Source organism: Engystomops pustulosus, chromosome 6 (genome assembly GCF_040894005.1).
Source record: "Engystomops pustulosus chromosome 6, aEngPut4.maternal, whole genome shotgun sequence".
Classification (NCBI taxonomy): domain Eukaryota; kingdom Metazoa; phylum Chordata; class Amphibia; order Anura; family Leptodactylidae; genus Engystomops; species Engystomops pustulosus.
The window spans coordinates 121878653-121895967 of NC_092416.1; the positions used below are offsets into that span (position 1 = coordinate 121878653).

General features: G+C 44.5%; 2 protein-coding genes across 14 annotated transcripts in view; one reads left to right on the top strand and one right to left on the bottom strand.

The window, feature by feature from the left end:
• On the bottom strand, positions 1-9053 carry POFUT1 (protein O-fucosyltransferase 1). Of its 2 annotated transcripts, none has more exons than XM_072110740.1 (7): positions 8640-9053; positions 6777-6898; positions 6530-6712; positions 5493-5605; positions 4735-4927; positions 2678-2920; positions 1-720 (listed from the first exon to the last, which is right to left on the bottom strand). In XM_072110740.1, the coding sequence occupies exons 2-7, from the start codon at positions 6843-6845 to the stop codon at positions 532-534; spliced, it is 990 nt and encodes a 329-aa protein (XP_071966841.1). In that variant the 5' UTR covers positions 6846-6898; positions 8640-9053; the 3' UTR covers positions 1-531. The 2 variants fall into 2 exon arrangements, with proteins under 2 accessions (XP_071966841.1, XP_071966840.1); XM_072110739.1 differs by lacking the exon at positions 8640-9053 and adding an exon at positions 8338-8473 and having other exon boundaries at positions 2-720.
• PLAGL2 (PLAG1 like zinc finger 2) overlaps positions 8395-17315 on the top strand; it is a 26477-nt gene continuing 17556 nt past the window's right edge. For 5 of the 12 annotated variants that reach the window (XR_011847713.1, XR_011847710.1, XR_011847711.1 and 2 more), the window contains exons 1-3: positions 8549-8772; positions 9933-9999; positions 16893-17185. Coding sequence is in view for 6 of the 12 variants with exons in the window: in XM_072110730.1 (XP_071966831.1) it covers positions 16956-17185 (230 nt within the window). In the remaining 6 variants the exon portion in view is untranslated. The other 7 variants (XM_072110732.1, XM_072110733.1, XM_072110734.1 and 4 more) reach the window with 7 other exon arrangements.

Genomic DNA, 17315 nt, shown 5'->3' on the forward strand with positions numbered 1-17315 from the left:
CCGATCTACCTTTATAGGTAGATTCGTGGTGGTAGGTTCCCTTTAAGGACATCTACCATCAGATTTCCAACTCACATGCTTCCTTCCATGTTTAATCAACCAGGAACAACTTATAATAACCTAAAACTCTGGGATGAAAAATTAAGTTGAAAAAATATGCAAATCAACCTGAGCTACTCAGGCTTACGTCACTTGAGCACCCCTCGGCTCCCCCGGCTTATAATTTATTAACAACCCTGCACTAGGCGAGTCTCCAGCTCAGGTGGGGCAAGGTGGGACGTGGCGATTAGAAGCTCGAGGCACTTTTTCATCCAAATCGTGGTGTTCTGGGTTGTTCTAAAAGCTGTTCCTGTCAGATAAAGATTAAAAGGATCATGTGATCAGGACTAGTCTACCATCCGTGAATCTGATGTTAGATGTCCTTTAAGGTATATTAAATTCAGATTGCAGGAATTAAAATTGTCTTGTTAGTTGTCAAGTCTCTTTGAGAATAGTTTAGGAGTATCCGGTGGATCATGCCTTTGCACTATTTCATAGCTCATCAGGCTTCCTAGCCACCAAGTCCAACCCGAAGAACGAGGACGGTTTTCCCTGTATATCACGTCCCCTCTTCACAAATGCTGTGAATGAAGACACACAGTTTCCAATAAAGTGATCAGACTGTCCAAGAATATACAAATCTATTTGTGCCACATCTGGCTGCAAACTCACAACCTTCACCTACAAAGAAAAATAAAAAAAATTTAAAAGGACTATTACAAGAAAAGTCTTCAAATAGGTTCTTAAATATAACGTAAAATGCTAATAATTGTTATTTAAAATTCTGCATATCCTGGGAGAAAAATGTTTATGTATTGGACATATGCAAGAAGTATTAAAATAAAATGCTACTGGCCCTTTGATTTATCCTGCACCTGTAACTGCCTTGCAGAGGAGACAGGTTTCTGGTAGGTCATATAATGATCACTCATTAACCCCTTGCCGCCAAAGCCATTTTTAACCTTCCTGACACGGCCCATAAGTGGTTATAACTTTGGAAAACTTTAATATATCCAGGTGATTTTAAGAAAATTTTGGTGATAGGTTATGCTTTTATTTATGAAAAATTGGATATTTGGCGAATATTTAAAAAATTTCTCAATTTCTGAAATTCAACATTTTTTACTTTTTCAACAGTTATAACAGCAAAATAATTTACTAACGTTTATCAAATGTCATATATATATATATATATATATATATATTACCCCATTATAGAAACTATATCCCTTAACCCCTTTTATGAAGTTTGTTAACCCTTAAATTGTTTTACAGGGGTTAAAAACAAAACGGGGTAGCCAAATGAATGTGTAAATTTTTTTGAAAAACACAACCTCAGTGGATAAAATACCAAAATGCTCTACAAATCTCCCCCAAGTATACCAATAACCCAATATGTGGTGGTAACCTGCTGTATGGACAGACTACATGGCACTGAAGGGAAGCTGCACCATTCAGAGTTGATTGGCATTGTCACTTTTTATTGGCTATACAATCTTTATTTATCTGGCAATTCGGACATAGAAGGGCTTATTAAGTCTGCTTGGTTTTGGGCTGCCGCGGGCATGCTGACCTTGGCATTTAAAGGGTTAATACCGACAATCGAAGCTCACTCCGACCACAGGTGTTAAGTGGGGATGTCAGTGGTAGATTAACCTTGACACCCTGAAATTCCTGATGCCGACTCACCGCCCTTGCAGAGCTGAACTGGCATCTGCTCAGCGCCTTACTAGTAAAACGCTCAAAACACTAACTGCAGGAGCCGGCACAGCGGTTAAATTAGATAAAAACAGCAAAATGGAAAACTTTGGCCATGTCGTTCACAGCAGTTAAAAACAGTGTGTCAATTTATTGATGTTGTTTGAAAGGATAGAGGCAACCAGGACAGGCACTGTACCTCTATTTGAAGTCATTTGGGACCCATGGGTCACAGCACAGGACATTTACACACTACTAATAACAGGGAAAAAGTAGGACACTTAATATAAAAGGTGGCCGACCCCTTTAACTGGTTAAATACCAATTCTATTTGAACAGGGAAATTTATCGGGAAATTCATGAAACAAACAACAGTTGTGAACTTTCCTGTTCTCCTACAAGGATCTTAACTGTAAATTGTGCAAAAAGTAATGACAAATACTTTCAAAAGTTTAGAAATGATTACATTAGGTTTAGCTGTAAAGATTAGAATGCATTTTAGGTTCATCCTGAAATCTAACTCACAAACCAAATAACCCTTTTTGTAAGAAGTGTACCTAGTGGACCCATTCACAACATACACAAAATTTCCACATAGCATAGCCAGTGATGTGTCATGAGACTTATATGCCCATACCAATTATACAATTATTGTTGTTCCAGAGGTTCACATTCTGGAATACATCTATTATAAAAGCCTTTTCTGAATTTACAATTCTGCTGGATTCCAGTTACCTCATAGGTTGGAGCATGACATTTTACTATACCTCTCGGTAGGCTTTGGGTGTTATGTGATAAATACATTGTAGAATGTGATACTATACCTTGTTGCCTTGCTGTCCCAATGAGTGACAGATATGTAACAGACATTTTTTTTTCTGCCCAGAATATCAAGTATGATACAGCAAAATGCTGCTAAGGAACATTAAACCCCACTCACCTTTTCTCCTAAAGCTTTCTGTAGTTCAATAGAGTAAGATGTGGAGTCTGTAGCTATATATACAGATTTAGCATTGGTCTTCTTTACCCAGTGTGCCAGTGCCCGCTTAATCTCTTTGAGGTCGGGGAGACACATGTTCACGGTTAGCGGCTTGGCTTTCTGACGATCATATCCAACACACTGAGGGGAAGCCATAAAATGTGGACCAGCTGTACCATCCTTCAACATCTTGCAAGCATTCACCTGTAGGTGAAGGGATGTCTTAGATTATTGTATTTCCTATATAGTACCAATACTTCGGGTAGATTGACCCTTCTGCACACAACGTAGAGTTTAGGATGAGTGTTAGGGTGAAGACACACATGGCGTTTTTAGGCCGTTTTTAGTTAGTGCGTTTTCAGATCGTTAAGAAACGCATGCGTTATTGAAAAACGCATGCGTTTTTGACCAGTTTGGATTAAGATAATTGGTCAAACCTGTCAAAAACGCATGCCCAAAAACGGCCTAAAAACGCCCAGTATGTCTTCACCCTTAGCCATTGTTTATGCAGCTAGAACGCATCCTAATTCACAACAATGAACTCATGCACAAGGCTGTGAATTCCATGGTGACACACTACTCTTGGTCATGCTACTTTCAGTTCTCATTGGTGGCCGAGCGATGACAAACTATATGCAAGAAACGGTTCCCAGGACTGTTTGCATCCTGTATAACCTTAAAGAGGACCTGTCACCAGATTTTGACCACCCTAAATAACAATGCCTGCTGATAAAGGGTTACAAGTCCTCCCCATATCACTTAAAATTAGCTGTTAGTGAGGCACTGTACCTTAATTACAGCCATTTTTCTGATATGCAAATGAGCTTTTCTGACGCCCCTTTATTGTGACTGACTGCTCTGTGTCTCTTCAAATCACTGCGATGCCTCCTTGTACTTAGGAACAGTCGTCTAATATCCAACTCCAGACATATAAAGCTCTATGTACAGATAGGAAATATTGTGTGACTCTTTTTACACGGATCCTTGTTATTCATAACGTGATTAGTGACATCATCGCAGGTCCTTCAGACTTCTAAGAATAGCAAACTGTACCCCATGTATGTGGTTACATGAGATCACAACAGCCTCAATGGATGATGGAAAGGAATAGAAGTCCATGGAGGCTGCTGTGACTTCATGTGGTCTGATACATGCATGGGGTACAGTTTGCTATTATTGAGAAGCTAAGTGAGATGATGTCACCCTGGTCAAATGACATGAACTGTGACCAGTAAGCAGGCACAAGGCATGGGGAGGAGTATATGGGAGGGGCCACTACTCACCATTCCGACGGCCCGGGAAGCAGTTGTATGCCGTGCGCATGGAGCCGTCGCTGACCTGCTGCTGGTGCACATGAAGAAAGAAGAGGCACTGCCCACGGAGTTGTCGCGGACCTGCCACGCGCATGAAGATAGAAGAGGCGCTGCCCAGGCCGTCTGAATGGCGAGTAGTATTTTTTTTTTATATGGTGACTATGTGGGCTGGCAGGCTATATACAGGGAGGCTGTGACCAATGCATTTCCCACCCTCGGCTTATACGCGAGTCATTGGTTTTTCCCAGTTTTTAGTGGTAAAATTAGGGGTCTCTGCTTAGGGCGGCACGGTGGCTGATTGAGTAGCACTTCTGCCTTGCAGCACTGGGGTCCTGGGGTCGAATCCCACCCAGGTCAACATCTGCAAAGAGTTTGTATGTTCCCTCCGGGTACTCGGGTTTCCTCCGGGTACTCGGGTTTCCTCCGGGTACTCGGGTTTCCTCCAACACTTCAAAACATACTGTTAGTTTGTTTAGATTGTGAAGCCCATGGGGACAGGGACCAATTTGATATGCTTGTGCAGCGCTGCGTAATCTGTGTGCGCTATATAAATAAAGAATTATTATTATTACTTGAGTATATACGGTACATGTGGTGTGCTAATACAAGGGGCATCATTTCTAAAGTTATTTTTTACATTTCCAGGAGGCAGTTCCATACACTTAGTGAGATTGCCTTTTCCCAGTCTCTGTCATGGTTACTCACCCAATCAGAACCAATTCTCAGGTGAACCCCCACATACGGCTTGACCAGTACATTTTCAATTTGCTTCTCCCCTTCTTGAACCATTTTTTCAGACCAAACCAAGTACTTCTGTAAACTCCTGTGTTCTTCTAGCACCGGAAACTGTGCTGGTGCCCCTGGGAGGGAAAGAACTGGGTGTTTGGAGGGAGGATACCTGTCAAATTCAGATAAATTTTATTTTTTTTATTTACATGGACAACATGTTAAAACATGTAATATTTACAATCATTGGACTGCCTTTATATAAATATGTTGTCATTGTTAGCTCCACACAATATCCTAACATCCTGGATTATTTTAACCCTTTTACAGTTTTGTTCCACAAGTACTTAACACGTGTTGATGCCTACATGTAGTTTCAGCATCAAAAACAAAACTGTGGATAAAGGCAGGACCATTATACCCTAGGGAGGAGTAACATGAACTAAAAATAAACATTTCAGTATATGCAACTTTCATACATGCTATTAAATTGCCCATGTTATCTTGTACATATCAAAAATTCACCAAATTTGCATGTGATAAATGGTATATTTAAGTACAAGAGGTTATTAGATTTTCAACCACTCATCCCTTTGGTGACTTCACACCTTCATACGAAGCAGTGAGTGAAAACATGTTCTCCCCCATTTCTTAGCATATCTGCAGCATTGTTCAGATAAATTCCCCCCAACGACTAGTATTATATCTGATTATTGACACATTTCATTGTCACTCACCGGCTTTGCCAAACATCTTTGTAATAAGCACTAAAATTAATGCCGTCAAACAGCTCAGAGCGAGTAAAGTCCACATGGAAATGATCCCAGAAGGGGCCAAAGGGATTCCCATCCTAGTAGAAATATAGAACAAACAAATGTGAATTTACAGTACAATATAACTTATTATCATTTAGAAATATGCTGTAGGTTAAACAGGTTGTCTGAATTTTGTTTTTTGATTGCTGCTTAAGCATACGTGATTAAGGGGGTTTAAAAAAAAAATGTAATTAATCTATGAGGATGCTGGAATTAGGCATTATAGGGCAGCTATGGGGGACTTGAAGTCCCCTGTTCAACCTTTTAACAAGGATTCCCAGCAGTCTGAAACAAAACATTATCATAATATCAAATTAGTGAGTTTCAGACACCAGCATCCCCACAGCTCTTAAGAAACAGCATCATTCAAAGAAGTCCTTCTGTTTCTTCACTGGCTTTGCATGGTATCGTATCTCAGCACTATTCAATTGAATGAGAGCATAGGCATGTGACGCAGACTCTAATTTTGAATGTGCCAGGTGTCAGACCCTCTAAACAATTTAAAGGACATCTACCATCAGTTTGAATGATGGGAGATGTGTGGAAATCACATGCTCCCTCTGTTATGCTGGTCCTGGAACGGTTTTAGCTGGAAAAAGAGTATTAAAAGATATGCAGATTATCCAGAGGTGCTCAGGCTGATGTCTAGCTGTCTTTTAGTTTATGCATGCCCCGCACTGCCACTCCACTGTCTGCTCCCGCAAACTGATGGTAGATGTAATTTAATATTGATGACATAGCCTAAGAATAGGTGATTAAAATGTCCTGAAATTCCCATTTAGCCTACAGACACACATAGATGAATGACTGCAGGCTAGTCACAGTGAAGTTGCTAGGAGCACACAAGGTAAAGTAGAAAAGATTGGTGCTTTTATATAAAGGGACATAATATCGGATTCAAACAATTAGAAGAAACATGATGCAGCAACAATAAGAACTGTCACAAAACCACCATTCACCTTCATAGGGCAGCTCTTTTTATCAGGACTCCGCTGAGCAGCTGCTGCGAAACAGTAAGCAATGCGCTTCTCAGCTGGCCAGTACTTGGGAGCAAAAGTCTCCATGAAGTCTTCCATGCTCATCACTCTGTGGTACTGGTGTAGGGGAGCCAGCTGGAAAAACTCTTCAAAGGATACATGCACCTGTAGAGACATAATTAGTCCTCCAACTCACTCCCCATCACAGACAATGAATCCCACAACTCACATTAGTGTATGGAGGACGATGGTGGTTGTAAACAATCCACGGTGGGATAACCAGAGTTCGATTTACCATCTTGGCAAAAGCCAAAGAGCCAAGGAAGTGATCCGCCTGATTGCCAAAGCGCCCTGTGCAAAAAAAAATAAAAAAATTCAAAACCACCGAGTGTTATTAATGCACAGCAACAAGATTCCCCAGCCTGTCCACATGATGAAACACTTTGTGCAGCTGCGATGTGCACTGCCATCATTCCTCGAACTTCAGTACAGTATTTATGATCAGCTTACATGGATTATGCATTTTGGCAATAAAGTATATTTCCGTAGCAGGCAGAAGACTGGGTGGTGATGCCCCTGGAGGGTAAGAAAAGGAAGGGAGGAGGATGGGATGACTAAACATTAATACATCAGAACATACAGATTAACTTGTAAAATAAGTAAATAGGGAACCCTTGAAGGATGTTAAGAAAATAGGGTTAAACCTTCCCCCCAAAAAATCCCTCTACCTGGAAAGGGTTTAGTGTACAGGAGCTCGGCGTGCGGGGTGGCCCCTGGCCCAGGAGCTCGGCGTGCGGGGTGGCCCCTGGCCCAGGAGCTCGGCGTGCGGGGTGGCCCCTGGCCCAGGAGCTCGGCGTGCGGGGTGGCCCCTGGCCCAGGAGCTCGGCGTGCGGGGTGGCCCCTGGCCCAGGAGCTCGGCGTGCGGGGTGGCCCCTGGCCCAGGAGCTCGGCGTGCGGGGTGGCCCCTGGCCCAGGAGCTCGGCGTGCGGGGTGGCCCCTGGCCCAGGAGCTCGGCGTGCGGGGTGGCCCCTGGCCCAGGAGCTCGGCGTGCGGGGTGGCCCCTGGCCCAGGAGCCCGGCGTGCGGGGTGGCCCCTGGCCCAGGAGCCCGGCGTGCGGGGTGGCCCCTGGCCCAGGAGCCCGGCGTGCGGGGTGGCCCCTGGCCCAGGAGCCCGGCGTGCGGGGTGGCCCCTGGCCCAGGAGCTCGGCGTGCGGGGTGGCCCCTGGCCCAGGAGCTCGGCGTGCGGGGTGGCCCCTGGCCCAGGAGCTCGGCGTGCGGGGTGGCCCCTGGCCCAGGAGCTCGGCGTGCGGGGTGGCCCCTGGCCCAGGAGCTCGGCGTGCGGGGTGGCCCCTGGCCCAGGAGCTCGGCGTGCGGGGTGGCCCCTGGCCCAGGAGCTCGGCGTGCGGGGTGGCCCCTGGCCCAGGAGCTCGGCGTGCGGGGTGGCCCCTGGCCCAGGAGCTCGGCGTGCGGGGTGGCCCCTGGCCCAGGAGCTCGGCGTGCGGGGTGGCCCCTGGCCCAGGAGCTCGGCGTGCGGGGTGGCCCCTGGAGAGGGATCAGTGTGCCGTGACGGCTTCCCATCTGCAGATGTGGACATACAGAATGACTCTAGCAGGGCAGAGGGCATTATGACCCCAGCATGACTTTTAGAGAGGGGTCAGTGTATGTGATCCGGACCCTATTCAGGCAGTGCTGAAGTTTGTGACAGAGTCTGCCCTGCTCTCACTTCTAGAAAGGGGTCATCTTGTTCCTTCATATGCTGTTGGAGTGTGGGGAGCTCCCGCATAAACTCACCCATGCAGGGGCAGTATAACAAATACCCGGCTGGGTCCCATTCCTTCTCTGCCTGGTGAAGTCCTGGAAGGGTAAGAAGCAGGAGGACCATGAGAGGCTCCATCACTGCCGGAAGCATTCCCCCGGGCGCCGCCATGTTAGCGGAGGCAGAGCAAACACCAGGCGGGAGGAGCCGCCATGTTGGTGGAGGCGGGTGAGTGATTGAAAGTCCTTGACACGCAGCGGACCCGAACCCGGCCTCAGGCAACACCGTTACCGCAACTCAAGCTGTTCTGTCCCTGGCGGCCTACTGTTCTCCGTACCCCGGGGAGCCTAGAGTCATCCCCGCTCTCTTCCACGCCGCGACATCACGTCACTCCCAGAATCCACCGCGCACATCAACTCTGTCCTGCGGCCTCGGGGGATAACGGAACCGGCGGGAAGCGGAATAACGGGGTACGTACAACGCCACAACACAAATAACCTGCCCCTGGACGCGTATCTAGCCTCTGCCCTGATATTACCTCGAGCCCCAACACTTACACCTCAGCATTCCACACAGCCATTATTCTTCATATAGTACTTAGTTTACAGCCCCATATGCACTTACATGTGAAGCCTCATTTACTAACCGCACTGTCTCCAGCCACTAATATGCACCCTGATAACTACACAACACTTGTTCTTCAACTACTTGTATCTGACCCTCAGTCCCCAGTGCTCGTGTACACATGGACCCCCTGACAGGGAGATATGCGGAGGTACAGGAGCACCAGCATTGAAGACTGCGTATAGTTTATATAATATAAATGCAATGTGTGAACACAGCCTCACTCTACTGGGTGCTGACAGAAGACAAACGAGGGGATATCTCATGCTTTAACGGACTCCTGTAGCGTCCATTATTTACTCTTCAATGTGTAGTAGGCTGACTAAAGTTACAGTCTAGATAAGATAAAAACCAAGCCAACAGGTGTTAAAAAAACTGTTTGGTATCGGCATGTGCCAAAAAGCCAGGACTATAGAGCACACTAATTATTCCAAACAACAAAATAAGCTCAACCCCTGCTCAAATTAAAACAAAAGTTTTTGTACAACTAAAACAATGTCAGCACTGCAATCCAGTTGGCAGACAGAGACTCCTTGCATCATATATCTCTATGATGCAAGGACTCTGGTACACTACACCATGCTCAGATGTGGGGTCCGACCAGCCCATGTATCCGTTTCCGCAGGGGTAGAGTGAGACAATGTAACAGCCTGTGAAGCTGCAGCAAGGAGGGGCTCCAGTAACTTGAAAATAGTGGACCTGACTTTCAAGTTCTAGGTTCGGCTGCGTGACCTGGCCAATCATAGCCACGGCTAGGGGCGTCAATTTTCCCATTCGGCAATATGTCCAATTTTGTACCTCAGGTCTGCTCATATTTACTGGTAACCATATTAGCATCATTTTTAAAAGTTGAGGCCATGGATAAAAAATATTAGATGACCACCTGGATCTATAAGTAAGTGCAACGGTTAAGTGTTATTGATTTTGATGGTAGTTTTCCTTTAAAAATATTTAACATAAATGACACCTTTCTTTCAAGGCTGATTTATGCATCATATTCTTGCAGGTTAGAAGATGGTGAGGCGTTTCCTGCGTTGTCTCCCAGAGGGGTGATGCAAGATATTTTACAGTAGGTAAGAGCCTGTGATGTCTGGAGACACTTACTTTATATTGCCTTTCAATTATAAAACAGTATCTGTATTGCATGACAAGCTTAGTGCCTAACATGTATGCTGATTACAGTTCGGGATGCACATACATATTTTGATCTTACATGTAGCTGTATCAAGACAGATTAAAAACCTAGAAAAGTTTGTAGAACATTTTATAAAACTGTGACCACATTCATTATCAGAGGGCCGACTGGGATTCCTCAATAACAGAACATCAGCAGCCAAAAATTACTCAGTAATTGTTCTGGTGTTTAACCCTGTAAGGACACAGTGTTTTTTCGTTCATTTTTCGCTCTCCACCCTCAAAAATCTATTTCTGATGTTTTCATTGATACCATTTTGAGGATTGTGTGACCTTTTGATTACTTTTTATTACATTTTATATGGTCTGATCATTCCTACCATATACTACAATACTATAGGATTGCAGCGTATGCCATTTTCACTGGCTCATTGGAACGAAACTGCATGTGCCATGCAGCCCCGGGTGTGATGAGGACCCGCAGCTGTCATGGCAACCAATTGCCGCTCCCTGATGACATCCCTTTTTTTTTTTTGTGTGAGTGGCAATATACCACCACATATCTACCTATAAAGGTAGATTGGGTGGTAGGTGGATCTATAAGACGTGAGGATAGCCCTTTTAAGGGCTAATCCTCACTTCCTCCACAATCCTTTGCTAACTTTAATTCGCCAAATATGTAAATCTTGTAAAGCGGCTAATGGGGCGTGGAGTAGCCGGAGCTGAGGCTACACGGCGCGACTACTCCACGCCCCAGTAGCCTTTTTGTTCCTCCTACCAAAATTCCTAGCTACGCACCCTCGTCTGAGAAACCTGCCGTCTGCGCATGCACAGTGGCTCCGGCTTCGGAGCAGTGACCGCACAGCCGCAGGCCTGCTGTTCTGCCCATGCACAGACGATTGGATTATCGAACGAGGGCGTGCAGCTACGAGAAGCTGGGTGCCGAAGATTTTTGGTAGGAGGAACAAAGAGCCTACTGGGGCGTGGAGTAGCCGCGCCATGTAGCCACTTTACAAAATGTACATATTTGCCGAATTAAAGTTGTCAAACTATTGCGGGGATGTGAGGATTAGCCCTTAAAAGGGCTTTATAGATCCACCTACCACCCAGATCTACCTTTATAGGTAGATATGTGGTAGTAGGTTCCATTTAAATTACAGACGACCTACGTAAAAGGGACCATGGCTAAATGGCACATTTTGTGTGCATGAATGAGGCATAGCCCAGGCAATGAACATCTCAGAGCTCCGTGCAATACACGATCTGTTAATGGAAGGAGTTTGGCACAGCTGCTATCCTACCAAAACATGGTTTTTTCAGAAGAAAATCTCCTGCTGGAGGGGGCACACACCAGCTAAACACCTTCCAGATAATGTTGTTTCATGGTTCTGTATGGGGGCATCATCCAGAAAATCCGCTTTGAAGTAAGATGTGGGATTAGTTGTATAAAGTCAAAGAGGTGGAGAATTTAGCATTGAAATTTTCCCTGCTTAGAACATCCCCTTTACTGGAATTGATAGTCCTGCATCCAGCAACATCACTAGGCAGATCTCCTGAAGTCCGGTGCATGATGTCAATCACATGAGAGGAGCTGAACTTCAATGTTAAACTCTCCGCCTCCTTGACTTTATACCAGTGTACAACTCACTTCAAAGTTGATTTTCTGCATGATGGAACCACATTGAGCCATGATTGAAACATGATCTGGAAGGTGTTAAGCTGATTGACAACATACTAGTAGTGGCTAATTGGGCCCATTTCTAATGACTGGTTCCCTTTAACCCTTTCACGACCCATGACATAGCACCTCACGGGTCGGCTGCGGGTGCATGGAGAGGGCTCACAGGCTGAGCCCTATCCATAGCCGGTAGGTCTTTGCTGCATATCGCAGCAAATACATACTGGAAAAACCTGCGATCGGTGCTAGCATCGATCGTGGGTGTTAACCCGCACATTGCCGGCTTCAAAAATATGGCGCTGCCATCTTGTTGGAGATCGTCGCTCCCCGTGAAGTCGTCGGGTAGCGGCGATCAGTTGCCATGACAGCCTCGGGTCTTCTGAAGACTGTCTGGATTTAACCCATTCATTACTGTGTGTTAATTGCACATTGTAATGAATGAGGAGGAAAATCCCCTTATACAGCCATACTGTAGTATGGCTGTTTATGATAGGATCAATCAGGTTAAAGTACCCTAAGGAGTCTCAAAAATAGTAAAAAAATCAAATTCAAATCACCCCCCTTTCCCTTGAACTGATATAAATGTAAATGAACAGTAAAAATCATAAACACATCAGGTATTGCCGCGTCCGAAAATGCCAAATCTATCAAAATAAAATGAAAACGTTTTTTCACTGCGTTTAACCCTGTAATGAAAATAACGGCCAAATTTTAAAATGGCACTTTTTTGCCATTTTGAAAAATATAAAAAATTCTGTAAAAAGTGATCAGTAAAATTCAAGCCCACAAGAAAACGTTGCAAATGCGTTTTTTCACCAATTTCCCTGCATTTGGAATTTTTTTCACACTTGCCAGTACACGGCATGGAAGAATAAATACCATCACTATGAAGTGCAGTTTGGAATACAGAAAACAAGCCACCACACAGCTCTTTATGTGTTAAAATAAAAAAGTTATAGATTTTTGATTGTGGGGAGTGAAAAATAGAAATGAAAGAACAAAAAAGGGCCTGGTCCTTAAGGGGTTAAAGGATATCTACCATATGATTTCATGCATTATGAAACAATCATACCTTGAGAATGCTGTAACTACACTGATGCAGAAGCATATCTTGTTTAATCCCTGAGCTGAGTGTTTTTTCCTGAAAACAATTATAACATTCAGGACCTTGGGAAAGGTGGATTGCTTTCAGCCTGCCACATTACATGGAGCTTCCTGAACTGTCCAGACAGGACTAATCAACGTGAGCTGGATAACTCGTACACAGGACTGGGGGTTGAGGCAGTGCTTGATTATTTCTGCCTGTCGGTCACAACGCGATAGATTACATCATTCTCTGAAGCAGTGCATACTTAATATGAGAGAGAAGAAGCGCCAGAGCTTCATTATCATAATTTTATGATTGTTTTTTCAGCAAAACCACTCAGGTCAGGGATTAACCCCTTTGCACACCAGGACATACTATTACTTCCTGGTGCTGCGGGGGGTGTATGGAGAGAGCTCACAGGCTTATCTTTCTCCATACATGACCAGTTTCAGCTGACCCCCCCCCCCCCCCCCCCTGTTACTGCACCGATCGCAGGACATATGGGGACGGGTCTCATCCAAATCACATATTCGTTTCAAATAAAGGGATGTGATCAGTAGCGATCAACCAGCATTTTGCAAAGAGACCTTTAGTTTTTTATGACCATTTATTATACACTCACCGGCCACTTTATTAGGTACACCATGCTAGTAACAGGTTGGACCCCCTTTTGCCTTCAGAACCGCCTCAATTCTTCGTGGCATAGATTCAACAAGGTGCTGGAAGCATTCCTCAGAGATTTTGGTCCATATTGACATGATGGCATCACACAGTTGCCACAGATTTGTCGGCTGCACATCCATGTTGCGAATCTCCCGTTCCACCACATCCCAAAAATGCTCTATTGGATTGAGATCTGGTGACTGTGGAGGCCATTTGAGTCCAGTGAACTCATTGTCATGTTCAAGAAACCAGTCTGAGATGATTCCAGCTTTATGACATGGCGCATTATCCTGCTGAAAGTAGCCATCAGATGTTGGGTACATTGTGGTCATAAAGGGATGGACATGGTCAGCAACAATACTCAGGTAGGCTGTGGCATTGCAACGATGCTCAATTGGTACCAAGGGGCCCAAAGAGTGCCAAGAAAATATTCCCCACACCATGACACCACCACCACCAGCCTGAACCGTTGATACAAGGCAGGATGGATCCATGCTTTCATGTTGTTGACGCCAAATTCTGACCCTACCATCCGAATGTCGCAGCAGAAATCGAGACTCATCAGACCAGGCAACATTTTTCCAATCTTCTACTGTCCAATTTCGATGAGCTTGTGCAAATTGTAGCCTCAGTTTCCTGTTCTTAGCTGAAAGGAGTGGCACCCGGTGTGGTCTTCTGCTGCTGTAGCCCATCTGCCTCAAAGTTCGACGTACTGTGCGTTCAGAGATGCTCTTCTGCCTACCTTGGTTGTAACAGGTGGTGATTTGAGTCACTGTTGCCTTTCTATCAGCTCGAACCAGTCTGCCTATTCTCCGCTGACCTCTGGCATCAACAAGGCACTTCCGCCCACAGAACTGCCGCTCACTGGATGTTTTTTCTTTTTCGGACCATTCTCTGTAAACCCTAGAGATGGTTGTGCGTGAAAATCCCAGTAGATCAGCAGTTTCTGAAATACTCAGACCAGCCCTTCTGGCACCAACAACCATGCCACGTTCAAAGGTACTCAAATCACCTTTCTTCCCCATACTGATGCTCGGTTTGAACTGCAGGAGATTGTCTTGACCATGTCTACATGCCTAAATGCACTGAGTTGCCGCCATGTGATTGGCTGATTAGAAATTAAGTGTTAACGAGCAGTTGGACAGGTGTACCTAATAAAGTGGCCGGTGAGTGTATATATTGTTAAGATCTTCCTGGTAATGTTAATATAAAATCTCTAATTTAATGTGTCTTGTACATGTTTATTCAATTTAACATGTAATTTAAAAAGGCCAATGTGGTGATACATAGAGAGATCTCTGAGAAGATCCATCTCTATATACCAGTACTTTGAGCTTGTGTCACAGTATAACTCTATGGAAGCTGTAGTCAGAAAAAATCCTCCCATTTACAACCAGACTCTGTTTTCTTATGCCAAGCAGACCTTGGTTGTTGTGAGTGCAAATCCCGGCTGGGAAAAACATATTTAATCGAGTACAGGCGGTCCCCTACTTAAGAACACCCGACTTACAGACGACCCCTAATTACAAACAGACCTCTGGATGTTGGTAATTTTCTGTACTTATTTACTGTGATAAGATGTGACAGTTATCAAAGGTGTCTGTAATTAAGCTTTATTGTTGATTTGACGCATTATGAACCAAACATACCTTGAGAATACTATAGCTAGATCATATCTTGGTGAATCCCTTAATTGAGTGGTGAAAAAACTATTATAACATCAACGACCTTGCGAAAGCTTGATTGCGTGATTGCACAAGTTACACGGAGCTTGTATTACACACGGGGCCTGGACCAGACAGGACTAATCAACCTGAGCCGGATCACTCATACACAGCAGCTGGGAGATGGTGCATCAATTGATTATTCTGCCTTCAGGCACAACCCAGGGATTACATCATCCTGTGAAGCAGTGATCTGCTAGGAGAAGCCAGGAGCTCAGCCTCAGAAGCGACAGTGCTTCATTATCATAATTTTATAATTGTTTTATCAGAAAAAACACTCGGCTCAGACATGATACTGCGTCGGTGTAGTTACAGCCTGGTTCTTATGAGAATGCAACATTTTTAAAATCCAGTTGTCACAGACGCCAGAAAAATATTTGGCCGGAGTTACATTTATATTATGTACGGTTCCGACTTGCATACAAATTTGACAAACAAATCTACAGAACCTATCCTGAACGTAACCCAAGGACTGCCTGTAACATGAAATAATTCAGAGACCTTGAGACCCCACCTCCCTGACTGGAGGAGGTATGTGAGAATATAACATAATTTTTCTGGCATTAGGCAACGTTGGACCTTTATAAAGACAACACTAGAACCCATAGTTACAGACAGACTCCTCTGCCCACTGTGATCTCTGGTGAAGCTCTCTGGATGCTTTTCTGTAGTCCCAGGCTGCAATGATCAGCTGTAAAGTGTCTCTAATAAAGTTTTATTGACAATCCTTGGTCCCATTACAGCTAATAAAAATTTAAAACTCTGTCATTGGGACAAAAAAAAATTTGTCTGGATCTACAATTATAAAATATACAGTTTCAATGCACATACAAATTCAACTTAACAACAAACCTACGGACCCTATCTTGTATGTAATCCTGCCATATGAGGTACATTTTGTGGTTTAACTGGGTGCAAGCTGGTGACAGGTTCTTTAAGTCCCAAGATACATACGATGGGGGAGATTTATCATACACTGGTTTATGCACATGTCATAATCTATAAAGTAGTCAATCTTTTTTCCTCAGTGTATCCCATCAATACAACCATCTGCAGTCTCTAATTTCTTCATTCTATGTCTATTATCCCTTTGAATCACCATTGGTAGATCAGTCACACTTCATGTCATGTCTTTCCCCTGTGTCCAGACTTGTTCATGCTTTATCATGATGGCCCTAAAAAGGTTTTCCTAAAAATGTGGTTTAAAAAATATACAGATGAATCTGAGGGGCTCTGTGGGGGGTATTGCCATGGCCAATTTGAGAACCGCTTGTGCACACATCATTTTAAAATCAATCCCACCTCCTCCCTCTAAAGCCAGAGAGCCGGTGACATCGGCCTCTCTGCAATTATCATGTACAGTAGTATCCTCATTGCGCGCATGTAACACAATAGAGATACTAACGTGCATGCGCAGGAATTGCAGGGAACCCGCTGATGTCACCGGCGCTCTGGCTGCTGAGGGAGGAGGTGGATTGACTGTAAAGTGATGTGTGCGCTATTCTAACCCATCAGTTCTCAGAGTGGCCCTGATGATACCCCCCAGAACACCCCAGGTTCCTCTACATATTTTTTAAACCACTTAAAAAATCAGGATAAAGGAGATCCAGAAATGGGGAACACATGGACATGTAATTTCCTTTAAGCTAAGTTTCTTTATAACCATTTTCCATTGAACAGACATCATGCTGTTACTGATGGGGAAATGACTGCGCACATGGCTGTGACATCAGTGGTTCTGCGATGAAGACTCTTTTCTTTGATGCTGCAATCAACGATCAAAGCAGCGAGTGGAAAGCAGAGGCCAAGCCCCAGGAGGAGCAAAACTGTGCCGAGAACAAATTCCTGCATGACACCAACAGACTCGATGCTCCTTGTAGCAGTGAGCAGGAGAGCCCACCTCTCCCTCGGAGGTTCACTTGCCCCCAGCTGCTTTGCGACAAGACATTTGCATCTAAATACAAGTTGTGCAGGTACAGAGATAGGCAGCCTATATCTTCTACAACACTATCATGAAAAATCTTGGTTATTTCAGCTGCACATTAGCAAGCTTGTTAAGTGACCCTATGCTTTAGTCAAACTCGCTGTGTGTGTGTGCTTGCC